Source organism: Macrobrachium rosenbergii, chromosome 13, assembly GCF_040412425.1.
Source record: "Macrobrachium rosenbergii isolate ZJJX-2024 chromosome 13, ASM4041242v1, whole genome shotgun sequence".
NCBI classification, from domain to species: Eukaryota; Metazoa; Arthropoda; class Malacostraca; order Decapoda; family Palaemonidae; genus Macrobrachium; species Macrobrachium rosenbergii.
In genome coordinates, this window is record NC_089753.1 from 35,701,526 (window position 1) to 35,715,885 (window position 14,360).

The 14,360-nt window shown below is 38.2% G+C and overlaps 1 protein-coding gene across 17 annotated transcripts in view; it reads left to right on the forward strand.

Annotated features, from left to right (window-relative positions):
* The window catches only part of LOC136845177 (serine/threonine-protein phosphatase 2B catalytic subunit 2-like), a 280,643-nt gene that overhangs the window by 252,180 nt on the left and 14,103 nt on the right, over positions 1-14,360 (forward strand). For all 17 annotated transcript variants that reach the window (XM_067115156.1, XM_067115162.1, XM_067115160.1 and 14 more), the window contains 5 exons: positions 8,962-9,101; positions 9,816-9,893; positions 10,499-10,592; positions 10,866-10,992; positions 14,232-14,309. In XM_067115156.1, the coding sequence (XP_066971257.1) occupies positions 8,962-9,101; positions 9,816-9,893; positions 10,499-10,592; positions 10,866-10,992; positions 14,232-14,309 (517 nt within the window). The remainder of the gene's footprint in view (positions 1-8,961; positions 9,102-9,815; positions 9,894-10,498; positions 10,593-10,865; positions 10,993-14,231; positions 14,310-14,360) is intronic.

Here is a 14,360-nt window from a genome sequence, read left to right on the forward strand (position 1 = left end):
TGTTTGAAGGAGTCATTCAGTTGCATAATGGGCGTTCTGTTGATCGTCACGCCCGCGGGCCGTTGTTAAGATAGGGAAGCAAGCTCTGTCCCGGGTGTGATCTGCATGTGGAATGCTTCCGACGCCTGGGGGAGGTTTCAGAGCGGGAGGCGTTGCTTGTAATCGTGAGATGGCGAGTGTTGTTGCTGTTGCTAATTCACACTCGGCATTTTTAGTGACGGTCTTAGTATTGTGGCTGAGGGATGAAGAATATTGTGTCGCTGTTATCAGTGACGCAGTTCACACTGGTTATGTGGTAATGGTCTTTTCTTTGTCTGTCTGTTCATAAGAACCTTGTTATTTCTGGATTTTGCAAGAGCCAACGCAAGAAAAGATGACAAGAAGTGTCCAAGTGTGTAATGAGCATCCCACACAAATTGACCCCAAGGCAACTGTTAACCAATGTGTGTGTGTGTGTGTGTGTGAGAGAGAGAGAGAGAGAGAGAGAGAGAGAGAGAGAGAGAGAGAGAGAGAGAGAGAGAGAGAGACCTTGGAATACGAAATGGAGAATTTTCCTCATGACAGAGTGTAGTGCCCTTGTTGGGTGCGATGTGAGGTACTATAACTGTGTGTGCATATACACACACACACACACACACACACATATATATATATATATATATATATATATATATATATATATATATATATATATATATATATATATATATATATATATATTGTATGTTTATTCATCTATTTATGCATTTATTTATTGATTACTTTTTCTGCTAAGAACGGGAGTGTTGCCTCCTAGTTCTTAGTATTTATTATTTCACTGGTTGCAACCACCACAGTCGTCTAGCTTCCAGTTACTTAATTCACTTCTTAGGACCTTCAGAGGTCTTGAGAGGCCCGGTAACTTTTTAAGGAGCGCGCCCATCTGTCAGACATCGCCCAGGAGTCGAACTCGGGGTCCCTAGCACAGGAGTATAGAATGTTACTGGTTATAAATAAAGTCGTGAAAAGGATAATAATTAAGACTTAATCTGTCGTATACAAGCAAGCAGGTGTGACATTGCAATCATTGGACAGGCCATCCGGAAGAGTGAAACAGCGTTCTTTAGTAAAAAGGCAAATTACTTATTGCGTTGCTGGCACCATTATTCGACACATCAATTAGACCCCGTAGGGGGATGGTGCCGTTAGTGTATCTCACGCGGTGCACTGTAGGCATTACTTGAGGTTCTTTTCAGCGTCCCTTCGGCCCCTTGCTGCAACCCCTTTCATTCCTTTTACTGTACCTCCATTCACAATCTTTCTTCCATCCTGCTATCCACCTTCTCCTAACAATGGTTTCATAGTGCAACTGCGAGGTTTTCCTCATGTCACACCTTGCAAACCTCTCTAACCTTGCTGCTGTCAGTTTCCGTTTCAGCGCTGGATGACCTCATAGGTCCCAGTGCTTGGCCTCTGGCCTAAATTCTATACTCTTTCCTTCCTTTCTCCCTTCCTCCCTCCCTCCCTCCCTCCAAATCAATTAGAACTCGCAACAGACCCTGTAATAGCGAGGCGTAAGCGACATTTTTCAACTCCAGAACTTCATAATTTTACGATGCGTATCCATGCTAATGTATTGATTTTAGGCGCACTTCCGTTTAATTCAGTCGTAGAATTATGCATTTCCAGTACCTTTGAATACCATATGTAATTTTGCTCCTTTATCAATCCATCAGCGCTCTCTCTCTCTCTCTCTCTCTCTCTCTCTCTCTCTCTCTCTCTCTCTCTCTCTCTCTCTCTCTCTGTTTATATATAGGTCCCCTCCGGTCGTTAATTTCGAATTGAGTCCGGCCTAAAGCTTCTCGGACCTGCTTAGGACACGGATGTCATTGGCTCTGTATCAGAGTGAATAATTATTGATTTTTCGCGTTTGCTCTCTCTCTCTCTCTCTCTCTCTCTCTCTCTCTCTCTCTCTCTCTCTCTCTCTCTCTCTCTCTCTCTAAGTTTTAGATTTGGATATTGTCTTTTGTAATACATACGCTTTCTTTATTAGTTACTGTTTTACCAGTTACCCTATTTTATATAATATCCTTGTGCCATCGTCCCATGAAGCTCAGAAGTTGGGCTTAATGACTGTTGAAGATGGCGAAAGAAATATCATTATAACTACTGACGATGCTGATGCTAGAACTATCATATCTGTTGATAATGGTAGAAGTATCATATATGTTGATGATAATGGTAGAAATAGCATTATATCTGGTGATAATGGTATAAGTATCATTATATCTGTTGATGATAATGGTAGAAGTATCATTATATCTGTTGATGATAATGGTTGAAATATCATTATATCTGTTGATGATAATGGTTGAAATATCATATCTGTTGATGGTAATGGTTGAAATGTCATTATAACTACTTGGATGATGGTGATAGAACTATGATAACTAATGCTGATGAATAGTAGAAATGTCATTATAACTACTGGAGGTGATGATGATGGTAGAAATGTCATCATCATATTCCCTTGGGGAGAAACGACCCCTTGACGACGGATGATCGCGGATGTCGCACAAAGGAGAGTACCCTAGATCCTTAGATGCTGAACTTTGGAACTCTCTACCCTTGTTCCTTTTTCCCCTTGGGGATGAATAATTCTCAGTCGGGCTTCTGTTCATGATTGATATTCATCATAGGACTTTTCATGAGACCGAAGTTTATGTGGATTATGTAGAGAAAAGGGGATATATATATATATATATATATATATATATATATATATATATATATATATATATATATATATATATATATATATAATTTATATAATTTATATATAAAATTAGATGCATGAATGTGTTTTAGGATCGCCATTTTAGTCCTCTGACTTGTGATATCAGTCAGTGCTTGCATTGACCGTACGAAGGCACTGCGGCAACTGTTGAAGACGGGGAATGATGGGTATCGCCGGGGGTGTGTATATGCCAGTCCTGGGTGTTATGACGTGCGTGCGTATGTCTGTCAGTGCGCGTGCGCACCCTGCTGGCGCGCTCCGTTACCTTGGCAACGGCCAGGATCAATCTACACTCGGCGAGTCCCGGGAGCAGCAGCAGTCCGCCACTGCCCTGCCCTCCTACCCCTACTGTGTATGTGTGTGTGTGTGTGTGCGTGTGTGTACACCCCTGGAGACACGCACGCACACGGTCACATACATACGCTCTCTCTCTCTCTCTCTCTCTCTCTCTCTCTCTCTCTCTCTCTCTCTCTCTCTCTGGGCCGTACACACCCGGTTCATGCCGGGCTATAGAGCCCCTTGTATCTTTACACGAAAATGCTCCTTCCTTCCAGATATCTGCTCCTCCATCAAATGTGTGTATAATATTTTCATTATTTCCTATCTTCCTACACCCTCGAAACCCCTCCCCCTTCTTTCCCCCCCATTAGCGTTTGTTTGTTAACTCTATGTAGTATTGGTAATGTTTATTTATGGAGGGGTTACGTAAGTGGTTGGGGATTGGGTGGGTGTGATGGTACCGGTAGGGGCTGATGAAAATCGCATGAACCACAGATAAAGATTTGAATGAATGGATGTGATCAACTTCGCCTCCCCCTACCTCCCTCCCCCCCCTCTTTTCTTGTAAACCCCCACATGACTCCCTTTCATAGGTCCTCCCCTACCCTACACCTTTTCAAGACGCTGCTAAGCTAGACTCCCCACTCCCCTTCTCTCTCTCTCTCTCTCTCTCTCTCTCTCTCTCTCTCTCTCTCTCTCTCTCTCTCTCTCTCTCTCACACACATACAAATGCAACTTAATTACATACGCCTTATGCCTCCGTAATTGCCCCAGCGCAACGCAACCATATACCTGTAACACGTAATGATTTGATACAAATTGATGCAAGACCTAAAGACTCCAGTATGTAGTCCCGGAAAAGAGGTCGCCGTGTTCCCGATAAATTATGTTCCTAAAGTCCAAAACATTCGTCCAAGTGGCACTGCAAGTTGTTGCACTTTGCTGGTGGTATTACTATGAAAACCAAGTTGTATATTTAACTAGTGGGAAAATGGAATCTCTCTCTCTCTCTCTCTCTCTCTCTCTCTCTCTCTCTCTCTCTCTCTCTCTCTCTCTGGGTAACAACAGCGTTATATAAAAGCTTAAAGGCTAGCTATCTAGCAGTCCAAAATCTTAAAGGCTGTCCTCTTTACGCATTGATAGCAACCCTATTAGTTTACGGGTAAGTGATGCCTTTGCAGTTGCTATCTGGGATTTTCTTTGCGATAAGCTGTTGAGCAAGATCTTTGTTGCACGCTGAACTTAGAACGTAATGTTCATGCAGAACGTCTTTAATTTTTGTCTTGGTAGAAGGTTATTTGCGCAGTGGATATCAAGAAAAGCGACGTTTTCAATTGTCATTTATCTCGTAAGATTAGATTCAGTATCTATCGTGATACGACTTTTCGTAGGGGGAAACTGTGATCGACTTATTTCGCAAGGAAAAGAACCATCGTTGTCGTAATTGACGATTGTGTAGAAGAATATTAATCACGCTCTAACCCTTCGTACAAGCAACTTGGTAATTATCCGTTTTCTTCAAAATATCTCAAGGGGGGAAATTGAATGATCTTGAAATTCGACATCTCTTCATAATGATGATGAAAGCAGAGATAGATCTTTATGGCTCCCTCAACTACCCGTTTTTCATTTTGTAGGATAGGGGAAGCTTTCGTAAAACTTCAACACGTGCGCGGCAGGAGGTTCCAGGGGTGGAATTTGCTGAAGATGTTATTACTCTGTTGTTTCAAAGATAGAATGTTTAAGAAAGACGCGGTGTAATGAGGTAGAGAATGGGTTAGACTTAGGGAATTAGGCTAATCGCCCACCGTGAGATAGTATCTTGACTTACGGACACAACTTTTGGAGAGAAAGAATTGATAGGCCGATTGACTTCCACCAAACACTTAGAGAGAGAGAGAGAGAGAGAGAGAGAGAGAGAGAGAGAGAGAGAGAGAGAGAGAGAGAGATTGTTGTTGGAATGTTATTCAGTAAAAATGGATGGTTGGTATTTATCCAGAGGGATGGGGTGGTGGGGGTTGGATTGTCATTGAGGGATTTCCAGGGGTCACTAGAATGCTCAAGGGTGGCATTGTTTTGCATCTGATGCATTTTGTCATTTTTTGTCATATTGTTTTTTTAAAGTTGTGCTTGTTTTAATTGGCACCCATTCCCTCCCTACCCCCGTATGTTTAATGGTGTTATTTCTAAAGGTTTCAAAACTGCCAAGAATTGGATTTATAAATGGTGTCCTGTCATAACATTTTTATTGTCCGTTGTACACGTATTGGAGTTGTTTTATCTGACGAGCTGGCTTTTGTGTGTGTGTGTGAGAGAGAGAGAGAGAGAGAGAGAGAGAGAGAGAGAGAGAGAGAGAGAGAGAGAGAGAGAGAGAGAGGTTTGAGGTTGTACACATTATCTTGTGAGAGAGAGAGAGAGAGAGAGGTTTGAGGTGGGGAAGGGCCAGTTTGAGATTGTACACATTAACTTGTCATATTATATTAACTGAGTCAGAAGACTTTTAAGTGGCTTACAGCAGATGAAAAATATTTTTCAAGACTTTTGCATTTGACCCAGTTACAGTTCATTTTAAAAAAATGTTCAGACAGTCATGCCCCTTTTACTTCCGTGACTTGTTATCCGTGCATTATAAAAGTGCCATTGCTTTTATACCCAGTATATTTCCAACGAGATTCAGTCATTTTGAGACTTTCGTTTCGTTGTGCCAACTTCAGTTCCCTTTTTTTTTTTTTTTTTTTTTTTGGTGTCAGTGCTGAGGGATTTGTGAGAGGTTACTATCACCTTAATTTTATATTTTATCGCAGTATTTCACACTTATCTTTTTTTATGCTTTTAACCTTCAACATCCTTTACCTTGCATTTTTTATGCTCTACCTTTCAACATACTTTACCACTTTACTTTTGTGTCATATTTCCTGTATATGTTTTCAGTGATGGGCAAATATCTTTTGTGTGGAAGCTCGTGAACTGTAACCTTATGATTAATATTTTGGGATTTGCTTAAAATGTTTAACTTGAAAACGTTATATATATTGTTTGTTTTATCTCGCTTTTAATTCAGCTTCATGATTGATTGTTTTGGGAGGGTTTGTTCAGCTTCATGCCATACGATCTGCCATTTTAACCAATGTTATTTTAGCATGGACAGTTTTGAAAATTTTAGAGACAAAGTCAGTAATGATTTTACCAATAAGAGTTTGCAACTTTTGAGTTTTCATTTGTTGTTTTTCCCCTTGTTTAAGAGCTTGTAAGGCATTCACATTAAACGTTCTGCCTTTACAAAAGATCAAAAGTACTCTCTCTCTCTCTCTCTCTCTCTCTCTCTCTCTCTCTCTCTCTCTCTCTCTCTCTCTCTCTCTCTCTCTCTCTCTCTCTCAGATGTGCCAGTATACCTAGAATCTCCAGCCTTCATGAATTAAATGCTCCCAGGGAAAGAGGGAGGGAGGGAGGTTTGTTATTTATGGTAGGGGGTGGGGAGGGGTGAAAAGGTCACAGGTCATGCAGTCGAGAGCGGGTCATCCATTCCACTGGTTCCTGGTTTGCCCTCATTGTCATGCCATTTTCAAGGGGGTTGAATCGGATTACGGCTGTACTTGGGTCGTTGGAAGGCCCTGTGTATTATGGAGGTCGACAGAAAGCAGGATGGGAATGGTGAGGTGAATGGAAGGGGAAGAGGAGGAAATGACTGATGGAGAATGTGGAGGGAGAGGGAAATACAAAGTGAACTGAGGGGATAAAAGAGGGGGAAGGAAATATTTAATGAATAAAATGAAGGTAGCGATGTGGAGGCGAATGAAGTGAGATGAGAAAATGGACTATGGATAATATGAAGGTAGAGGGAATTGAGGAGGTAAATGGAAGTGTATAGTGAAAGCAAGTTTAATAGGGAATAGTGGAGACAGAATAAAAATACTGTAAAATGCTAGATCCGTTAAGACTTTTAAGAGTTATGTATTTGAGGTTGAAATGGAAAGAGGAGAAAGATATTAAATTGAAGGATTTTACTGTTTCAGATTGAAAAAGTTTTAAATCACTGGATAAATAGTAAATTTAGTTTAAGTAAATAGTAACCTAGATGTTTAATGAAAACATAAGGTAAAAAAATTCAATTCTAATAATGGGAAGAGCACTGGTATTGTTGGGGAATGTTGGTGTAAACAAAATGTAGTTGGGAATTCATAGGTTACTGAAGAGGTAATGGGAAACAGTTGTAAGAACTTGGTGGAAATTGTAGTGTGGTAAAATAAAGGTGAAACAAACATATATGAGGAATTAACAGTGAAGAAATAGTATAAGCAAATGTGTGAAAAAGATCCATTGATGGCACAAAAGAATGCAGAGTTGCCACGCAGTAATAGTATAATAAATGTATAGGGGAAAGGCCTTATTTGTGTGAAATGGTGTATTTGGTTAAAATGGTGTTTTATGAATGGATTTCACTTATGCAAACTTCATGAACATAGTTGCCTAAATACGTGTAATTTTGAATTTTCTTTCGCAAGCAGCAGTAAAGAAGTCCAAAGGCTTTGTTGAAATCACAATCTTAATGAAAACTGGGGAAAGTGAAGGAATACAGAGGGGAAAATGCAGGCTCAGTCCTGGTTAGAGTAAATGAAAGTACCATCTTGGGAATGCCAATGGGAAGATAAAGGCACCATTTTGGGGGGAATGCCAAGGAAGTGCCAAGGTGAGATGTAGGCACTATTTGGTGGAATGTTAGGAGAGAAGAAGGCATCACCTTTGGGGAGTGCCTGCCTGGCTAAGAGTTATTTCTTGAGAAATGTCAAGGTGAGATGAAGCTACTGTCCTGAGAATGCCAATGGGGAAAATAAGGCACCTTCTTGAGGAATGTGAGGGTAGATGAAAGCACCTTCTTGGGGAATGCCAGGTTGAGATGAAGGTATTGTCTTGGGTAATGTAATGAGGAAATAAAGGCACCTTGTTGGGAAATTCAAGTGAGAAATGAAGGCAACAGTTTGGGGATTGCAAGGCGACTTAATGTCGTCACCTTCTTTGGGATGCCAAAATGAGATAAGCACCTTTTGGGGAATGTTAGGGCTAGAAGAAGGTACTGTCTTGGTTAGTGCTAATGGGAAAATGAAGATACTTTCTTGGGAAGTGACAAAGTAAGATGAAACACCTTCATGGGGAATCCCAAGGGAAGATGGAGGTGGTATCTTGGGAAATGCATAGGGGAGGAAGGCATTGCCTCAGAAAATGCCAGGGTGAGATGAAGGCACCTGTTTGGGGAATGCAGAGGCGAAATGAAGGTGCCTTCTTAAGAAATGCAGAGAGGAAATGAAGGCCCCTTCTTGAGAAATGCAGAGGGGAAGTGAAGGCATCACCATGAAGTATGCCAGGGCAAGATGAAGGCACCTTCTTGGGAAATGCAAGAAGATGAAGGCATTGTCTTGGAGAATGCCAGTGATATGAAAGGACCCTTATGGTGAATGCTTTGGTAAGATGGAGGCACCTTCATGAAAAATGCAGAGGGGAAATGAAGACAGTCTTGAGTGCTAGTGTGAGGTGAAAGCACTTCCTGGGAAATGGCTTAAGGGGATTTTGCACAGCTTTGGGAATTTGGAAGGGGATGAAGGTACAGTTATAGTGGTAAAGTAACGGATGGATAATATTTTGAGAGATGTTATGATGGATTCATACATTTTGACTGCTTAGCTGCTTTGAGAATTGGAAGTTGGTATAGTATATTATTTTATGGCATAACTTTTCATTGGCCCATGTAGCCCACACCTTCAACAGTAATAAATGCCAGCCCATCCCAGTTTAAAAGATATTTGTATGTTTTAATATACATATGCTAAATAAGAAATATGTTGTTGGAATGCATTATTCTTGCAATTTAAAGTTATAATTTGTTTCATGTAACATTGTTTTTTTTTTCACAGCTTGATAGGTTTAAGGAGCCTCCAGCATTTGGTCCCATGTGCGATTTGTTATGGTCCGACCCCCTTGAAGACTTCGGTAATGAAAAAAATGCAGAACACTTCTCTCACAACTCTGTCAGAGGATGTTCTTATTTCTACAGGTGAGAAGAGACTTTAAGCTCCTTCAAGTTTTCATCACATAAGTTTTGTGTACATTTATGAAAGTTTCTTCTTGGTAACACGATTAGTCCACTCTTTTTAGTTTCAATGATTTATCTCGTAGTAGCAGACTTTACAACTTTAGGTATTAAAAATTATATAGAAGTGTCAATATACATTCAAGGTAATGGGGTAAAATTACCTATTACAACAGTATAATACAGTACTGTAGTGTGTCAGTTTAATGAAAGATCTGTTTGAACTGATATTAGTCTTCCTACAGTATTGCTATATCTTTTTTATTTTGTCTTTGAGCATATTTCCTTCAGTGCTACACTTGGATTTCCTCATAAAAATAACTGTAATCAAAGAATAGTCCAATTTGCTTATACTGTTATGTGTAACCTTGTTTGCAATAGCAAAAGAGTACTGTAATTATATAACTTAAGTTCTGTATGTGTTACAGTTACTGATTTTGTATTCACTCTGCAATAGATTACATGGTCCTAAGTCTTTTTATGGTAAATGACATGACACTTGATGTACACTTTCTCTTTAGTTTTATGAAAGTCTCAATTATTGTGTGGCCTTGTGTTTATACATACCCAGTACTTTATTTTGTGATTTTTATTCTGTGTACAGATTAATGTTAATTTATTTAAAACCTTAGATAATAATATGTACTTTACTAAAAATGATAATCTTTCATTTTACAGCTATGCAGCGTGCTGTGACTTTCTACAACACAACAATCTCCTATCTATTATAAGAGCTCATGAAGCCCAGGATGCAGGGTACGTTTGCTAAGTGTGTTAAATATTTCTTTTGCATTAATAATGTTCAGTGCTGAGACTTTTATCTTTTGAAGTAATAATTATTTGTTGTAAAAATATTTGCCGATTCTTGAGACAGAAGCCAAAGAAATGCTGTGGGTTCATAGGACTAAAGATTTAATCTGGGCACATGTTGTGATCCAAGATAAGTTCCAGAGATTTTCAGTAAGCTTCTGTGCTGTACGTAATACAGTAGGTTGCATTCTTCAAGTTATGGTGAGGCACCTGCTGAATCTTGAAAGTTTAATGGTGTTGTATACAAAGTATGTAGATGTGTACTTGATGTTTTTCAGTGTTAACAATTCTCTGGTTGTATGTTGTGACTCAAGCAATGAAGTGTACTTGTTAGCAATTTGAAGTGCACAGCACACTGGAAATGTGTAAGCCAGTGTTTGTGCTAGCTTGATGTAACTTTACAATATTGCATAAGAAGCTGTTGAGTGTTCTTGTAATTATGGAAGTTGTGGGCGATATTTATTTGTGACAGTGTGGTGTGCTGTATGTGGCATATGTTATTGCACACACATAATTTTTTGTGTAAACATTTTCTTCCTCTCCCCCCCCAGGTATCGTATGTATCGTAAAAGCCAAACGACGGGTTTTCCATCTCTTATCACAATTTTTTCTGCTCCTAACTACCTAGATGTGTACAACAATAAGGTAAGTTTAGGGTTGGTGTAGTGATTTTCTGCAAAATGAAAACTCCTCATTTCTAAATTCATGTAAACTCTGCTGCCCCATTTTTTTACAAAATTGCATCTGATACTGATGGTATGGTGGTAAGAAACGGGAGTGGTAGAGAGAGCACTCATAAAGTACTGTATGTATGCTACACACGCAAGTAATAAGATTTTATGGTTTTACTTTTTGTAATGGCATTCAGAAATTCAATAAGTAATTTTAAGTACTAATATACTTGTTTCCACTTTTCAGGCTGCTGTTTTAAAGTATGAGAATAATGTGATGAACATTCGACAGTTCAACTGTTCCCCTCACCCTTACTGGTTACCTAATTTTATGGATGTCTTCACCTGGTCATTACCGTTTGTTGGAGAGAAAGGTTAGTGAGTTACTTTTAAGTTTTCTAGGTGGCACAAAAAATTTTCTCAGTTCATTCAGGTGTTTAATAGAGGTAAAGACATATATCGTAGTTCTTTAATAATTGTCTGTTTGGTTTATTTTCTGTTTTGGAAAATTCATTATGAAAACAAGGATGGTAGGGGAATATTTTTAACACTGTTGACAGAAGCTTGAATAAGACTGGGCCCAGGGAGGGGAATTTTTAAGACTGGTGAACATTTAGAAGTTTGATAAAGGACTTATTGAGTGTTATATTATTATCAGAGTGGCTTAAATTATATCCTTCAGAATTCTAAATATTTTTATATTTGATCAAATATATTATTCTTCCTGCGGTGCATTTGGAAATAGCACGACGGGAAACAGGATGTCACCATAGGAAACGGGAAGACCTAGAGTGTATGAGTCTCATTTTGTTTGACATTCTGGGACACTTTTTGTGACTGGTCCTTTTGATAACAATTCCTTTACAGTTTTGGATGGACTGAAATTTTTTCCAGGTCATTTATATTCTCCTAAATTGTCATTAAGATGATTAAGGTTATGCTTGACTAAAGATTTTTTGCCCATGCAAAACCAAATTTAGAATAAAGTGTATATGAATCTTAGGGTTAGAGGAGGAAAATTGCTTAGTTTCTTTAAATATTATTGCATTTTATGTTTAGGTGAGTAAAATCTACTAGAATTTTATAGAATAATATTGTAGAGTTTAGGTATCAGATGTAATCAAATGCACAAATAGTTATAATGTAAAGGCAAAAATTTCATGATTTTTTATGCTGTGTTGGTGATAACTATCATTTGTGTGTAATGCATGTGTATGTGAAAATTAGGTACTGTATTTTAATTACAAGCCATTGCTAAGAACCATTTGTGTAACAAAGAAAAAAAAAGGATATGCACACAGACACCTTTGTGGTAAAACAGAAAATGTAATGAAAATTTTTGTAAGTATTCCATTGCCATGAACCATTTGCTTTGTGAGAGGATACTTTTTGGGATGTTTAAAGTCTTTCTCTATCATTCCTCCTTTTGAGAGAGAATTCAGTGTCTTTTTCATGCAGACATAGATGAAAAATGCCTTTATTCCAAGAAGCATGCCGCTTTTCAGAAATTATTGGAAATGTAATCCAGTTTGTCCCCATTTTTGCAGTTTTGCTAATGTTCTGTTTCTCTCAACCACATGATGAACATTGGTAGGTAAAATTAACCAAGTAACATTGAGATGTCTTTTCTTTGCCGCCTTGGTAAAAATTTGTCTCATCAGACTAACACTTTTTATATGTATCCCTTAGGCTTTTGTAAGTGATATTTGCTGAGCACTTCAGACTGTTGTCGTAATAGTAAATTTTTATTCAGTCAGTAATGGAATATTTAGATTGTGTGTTGCCCAAAAATGTGTGTGGTAGTTGTTTACCATACTGACTAGTAGTTTTTTTTTTTTTTTATTCCAACTCCTGTTATATTTCTCCCTTTTTTTTATTTGCAGTACTCTAACCAGACCACTTTGCCTTTATTTCTTTATAAAATCTCTCACACACACAGGTCTTAATTTTTTCACTAGGGAGCATGAACAGGACAAAAAAACATTGATTTTCAAGATGACATAATGAAAGACTATGAATGAGGCTTTGCCAGTAGAAGATGAAGAACTTGATAGTGGCTTTGTTCAAAACTGTCTCCTTGCCATGTATTTAAAAGATCTTGTTAGCCTAGCTGCATCACTAGAATACTTCCTTGTTATTGGTTGACAGATTTCACCTCATAAAATAGCCAGCAGACAAAGTATTAGTTTCTCATATGACCTTGAAAGAAGTGATTTAGGAGGCAAGAAGGAGAGCAAGAAACGTGTAACATGTTTTGCATTTTTCTGCGCTTGAAGCCAAAATATATGAAAGCGTTTCTCATAATTCAGGATGTTTTTTATGTTCTATATTAAAACAATTGTAGAAGTGTAGCACTGTTAAATGATTTTGTCTAAAACAAGTTTAAAAAGACAATTGCAATGCCAAGACATTTTCCCCAGCATGTTGGTAAAAACATTTAGAATTTCTTATGATTAATGATTTCCTGTGATTCATTAAAGTCTTGTGTAACTGTATAAGGAAAAGAAGAACTGCGTAAGTCAATTTTAATCAAAGTTCTTATCCTAGTTTATTAAGATAACTTACCGGTGGAAACACTTTGACAGGTGTTTGACAAGTAGCCTATGGTAGAGCACATGACGTAATTTGTATAAAGCCATAATATATGAATATTTGTTTCGTAATTTATCCGTTTTTTATAGATTGTGGTGAGAAAAGGTGTGTCAGGGTATTAGGGTTAATACCATTTTAGATATTTTTAAGGTATACAGTGTACAACGTTGGTTGTACCTTGTCTTGGTTATTGTCGCTGTTGAATTCCAAAGACTTGTGATAAAAATTTTATTTATCAATGCCATTTATGTTTGACCATTATATTTAAGATCTTACACTTGGAAATTTGTGACTTAACTGTTTAGAACTAGCATCATTGTGTAGCTCCTTATATTATCATCTGATGGAATATCGAGTTTCAAAGGGTTTAGATAAAATGTAGGTAAAATTCGGGTGGTTGCTTACTTCATCTCTTCTGACTTTGATTTTACTGGGTTTTTTTTTATATCTGTTGACCTTGACATTAGCAGCTTTAGTCATATATCCTTATGCAAATCGGATGACAATGAATAAGGGTGCTTTCCAAGGTTGAAAATTGAGCTTCGAGTTGCTTGGCCGTGTCTGAAACTACTACCATGTTTTGGCAAGTGGATTAGGTGTGTGTTTATTATTTTCTTTCCCAGTTGTGTGTAGAATGTGTGTGTGTGAACTGAGTAGGCACAAAGGGGGTTGACTTGGAATAACTTGTGTATTGCACAAATTATTCCAAGTCAATATTGAGTTTCCTCAAAATTGTCGTGTGGTGGTGAAATAGTTCTAAATAGTAGCAGGGTTAATATTTCAAGTTGCTGTTGCTCAGGTAGTTAGAGCACAGTGGCCAGTCTCTCATTAGATATGTATTTTGCAAATGTGGCATGCATCTCCCATTTTAAAAGTCTGTACTGTGTCCTTGTGATAGTTGTACTGTATACCGTACTTCTGAGTTAGTGTTTATCAAACATACAATTTCAAGACTTGCATGGTTATCATCTGGTGCATTAAATTTCCAAATAAATAATCTATACTTTTTTTACACTTACAGTAACTGAGATGTTAGTGAATGTTCTGAACATTTGCTCCGATGATGAGCTGATGGATGGAGAGGAGTCCCTTGATGAAGGTAGGTATCTAAGCATTAATATCACTTTGTCAGGTGGGGGAGCTTGGAAGC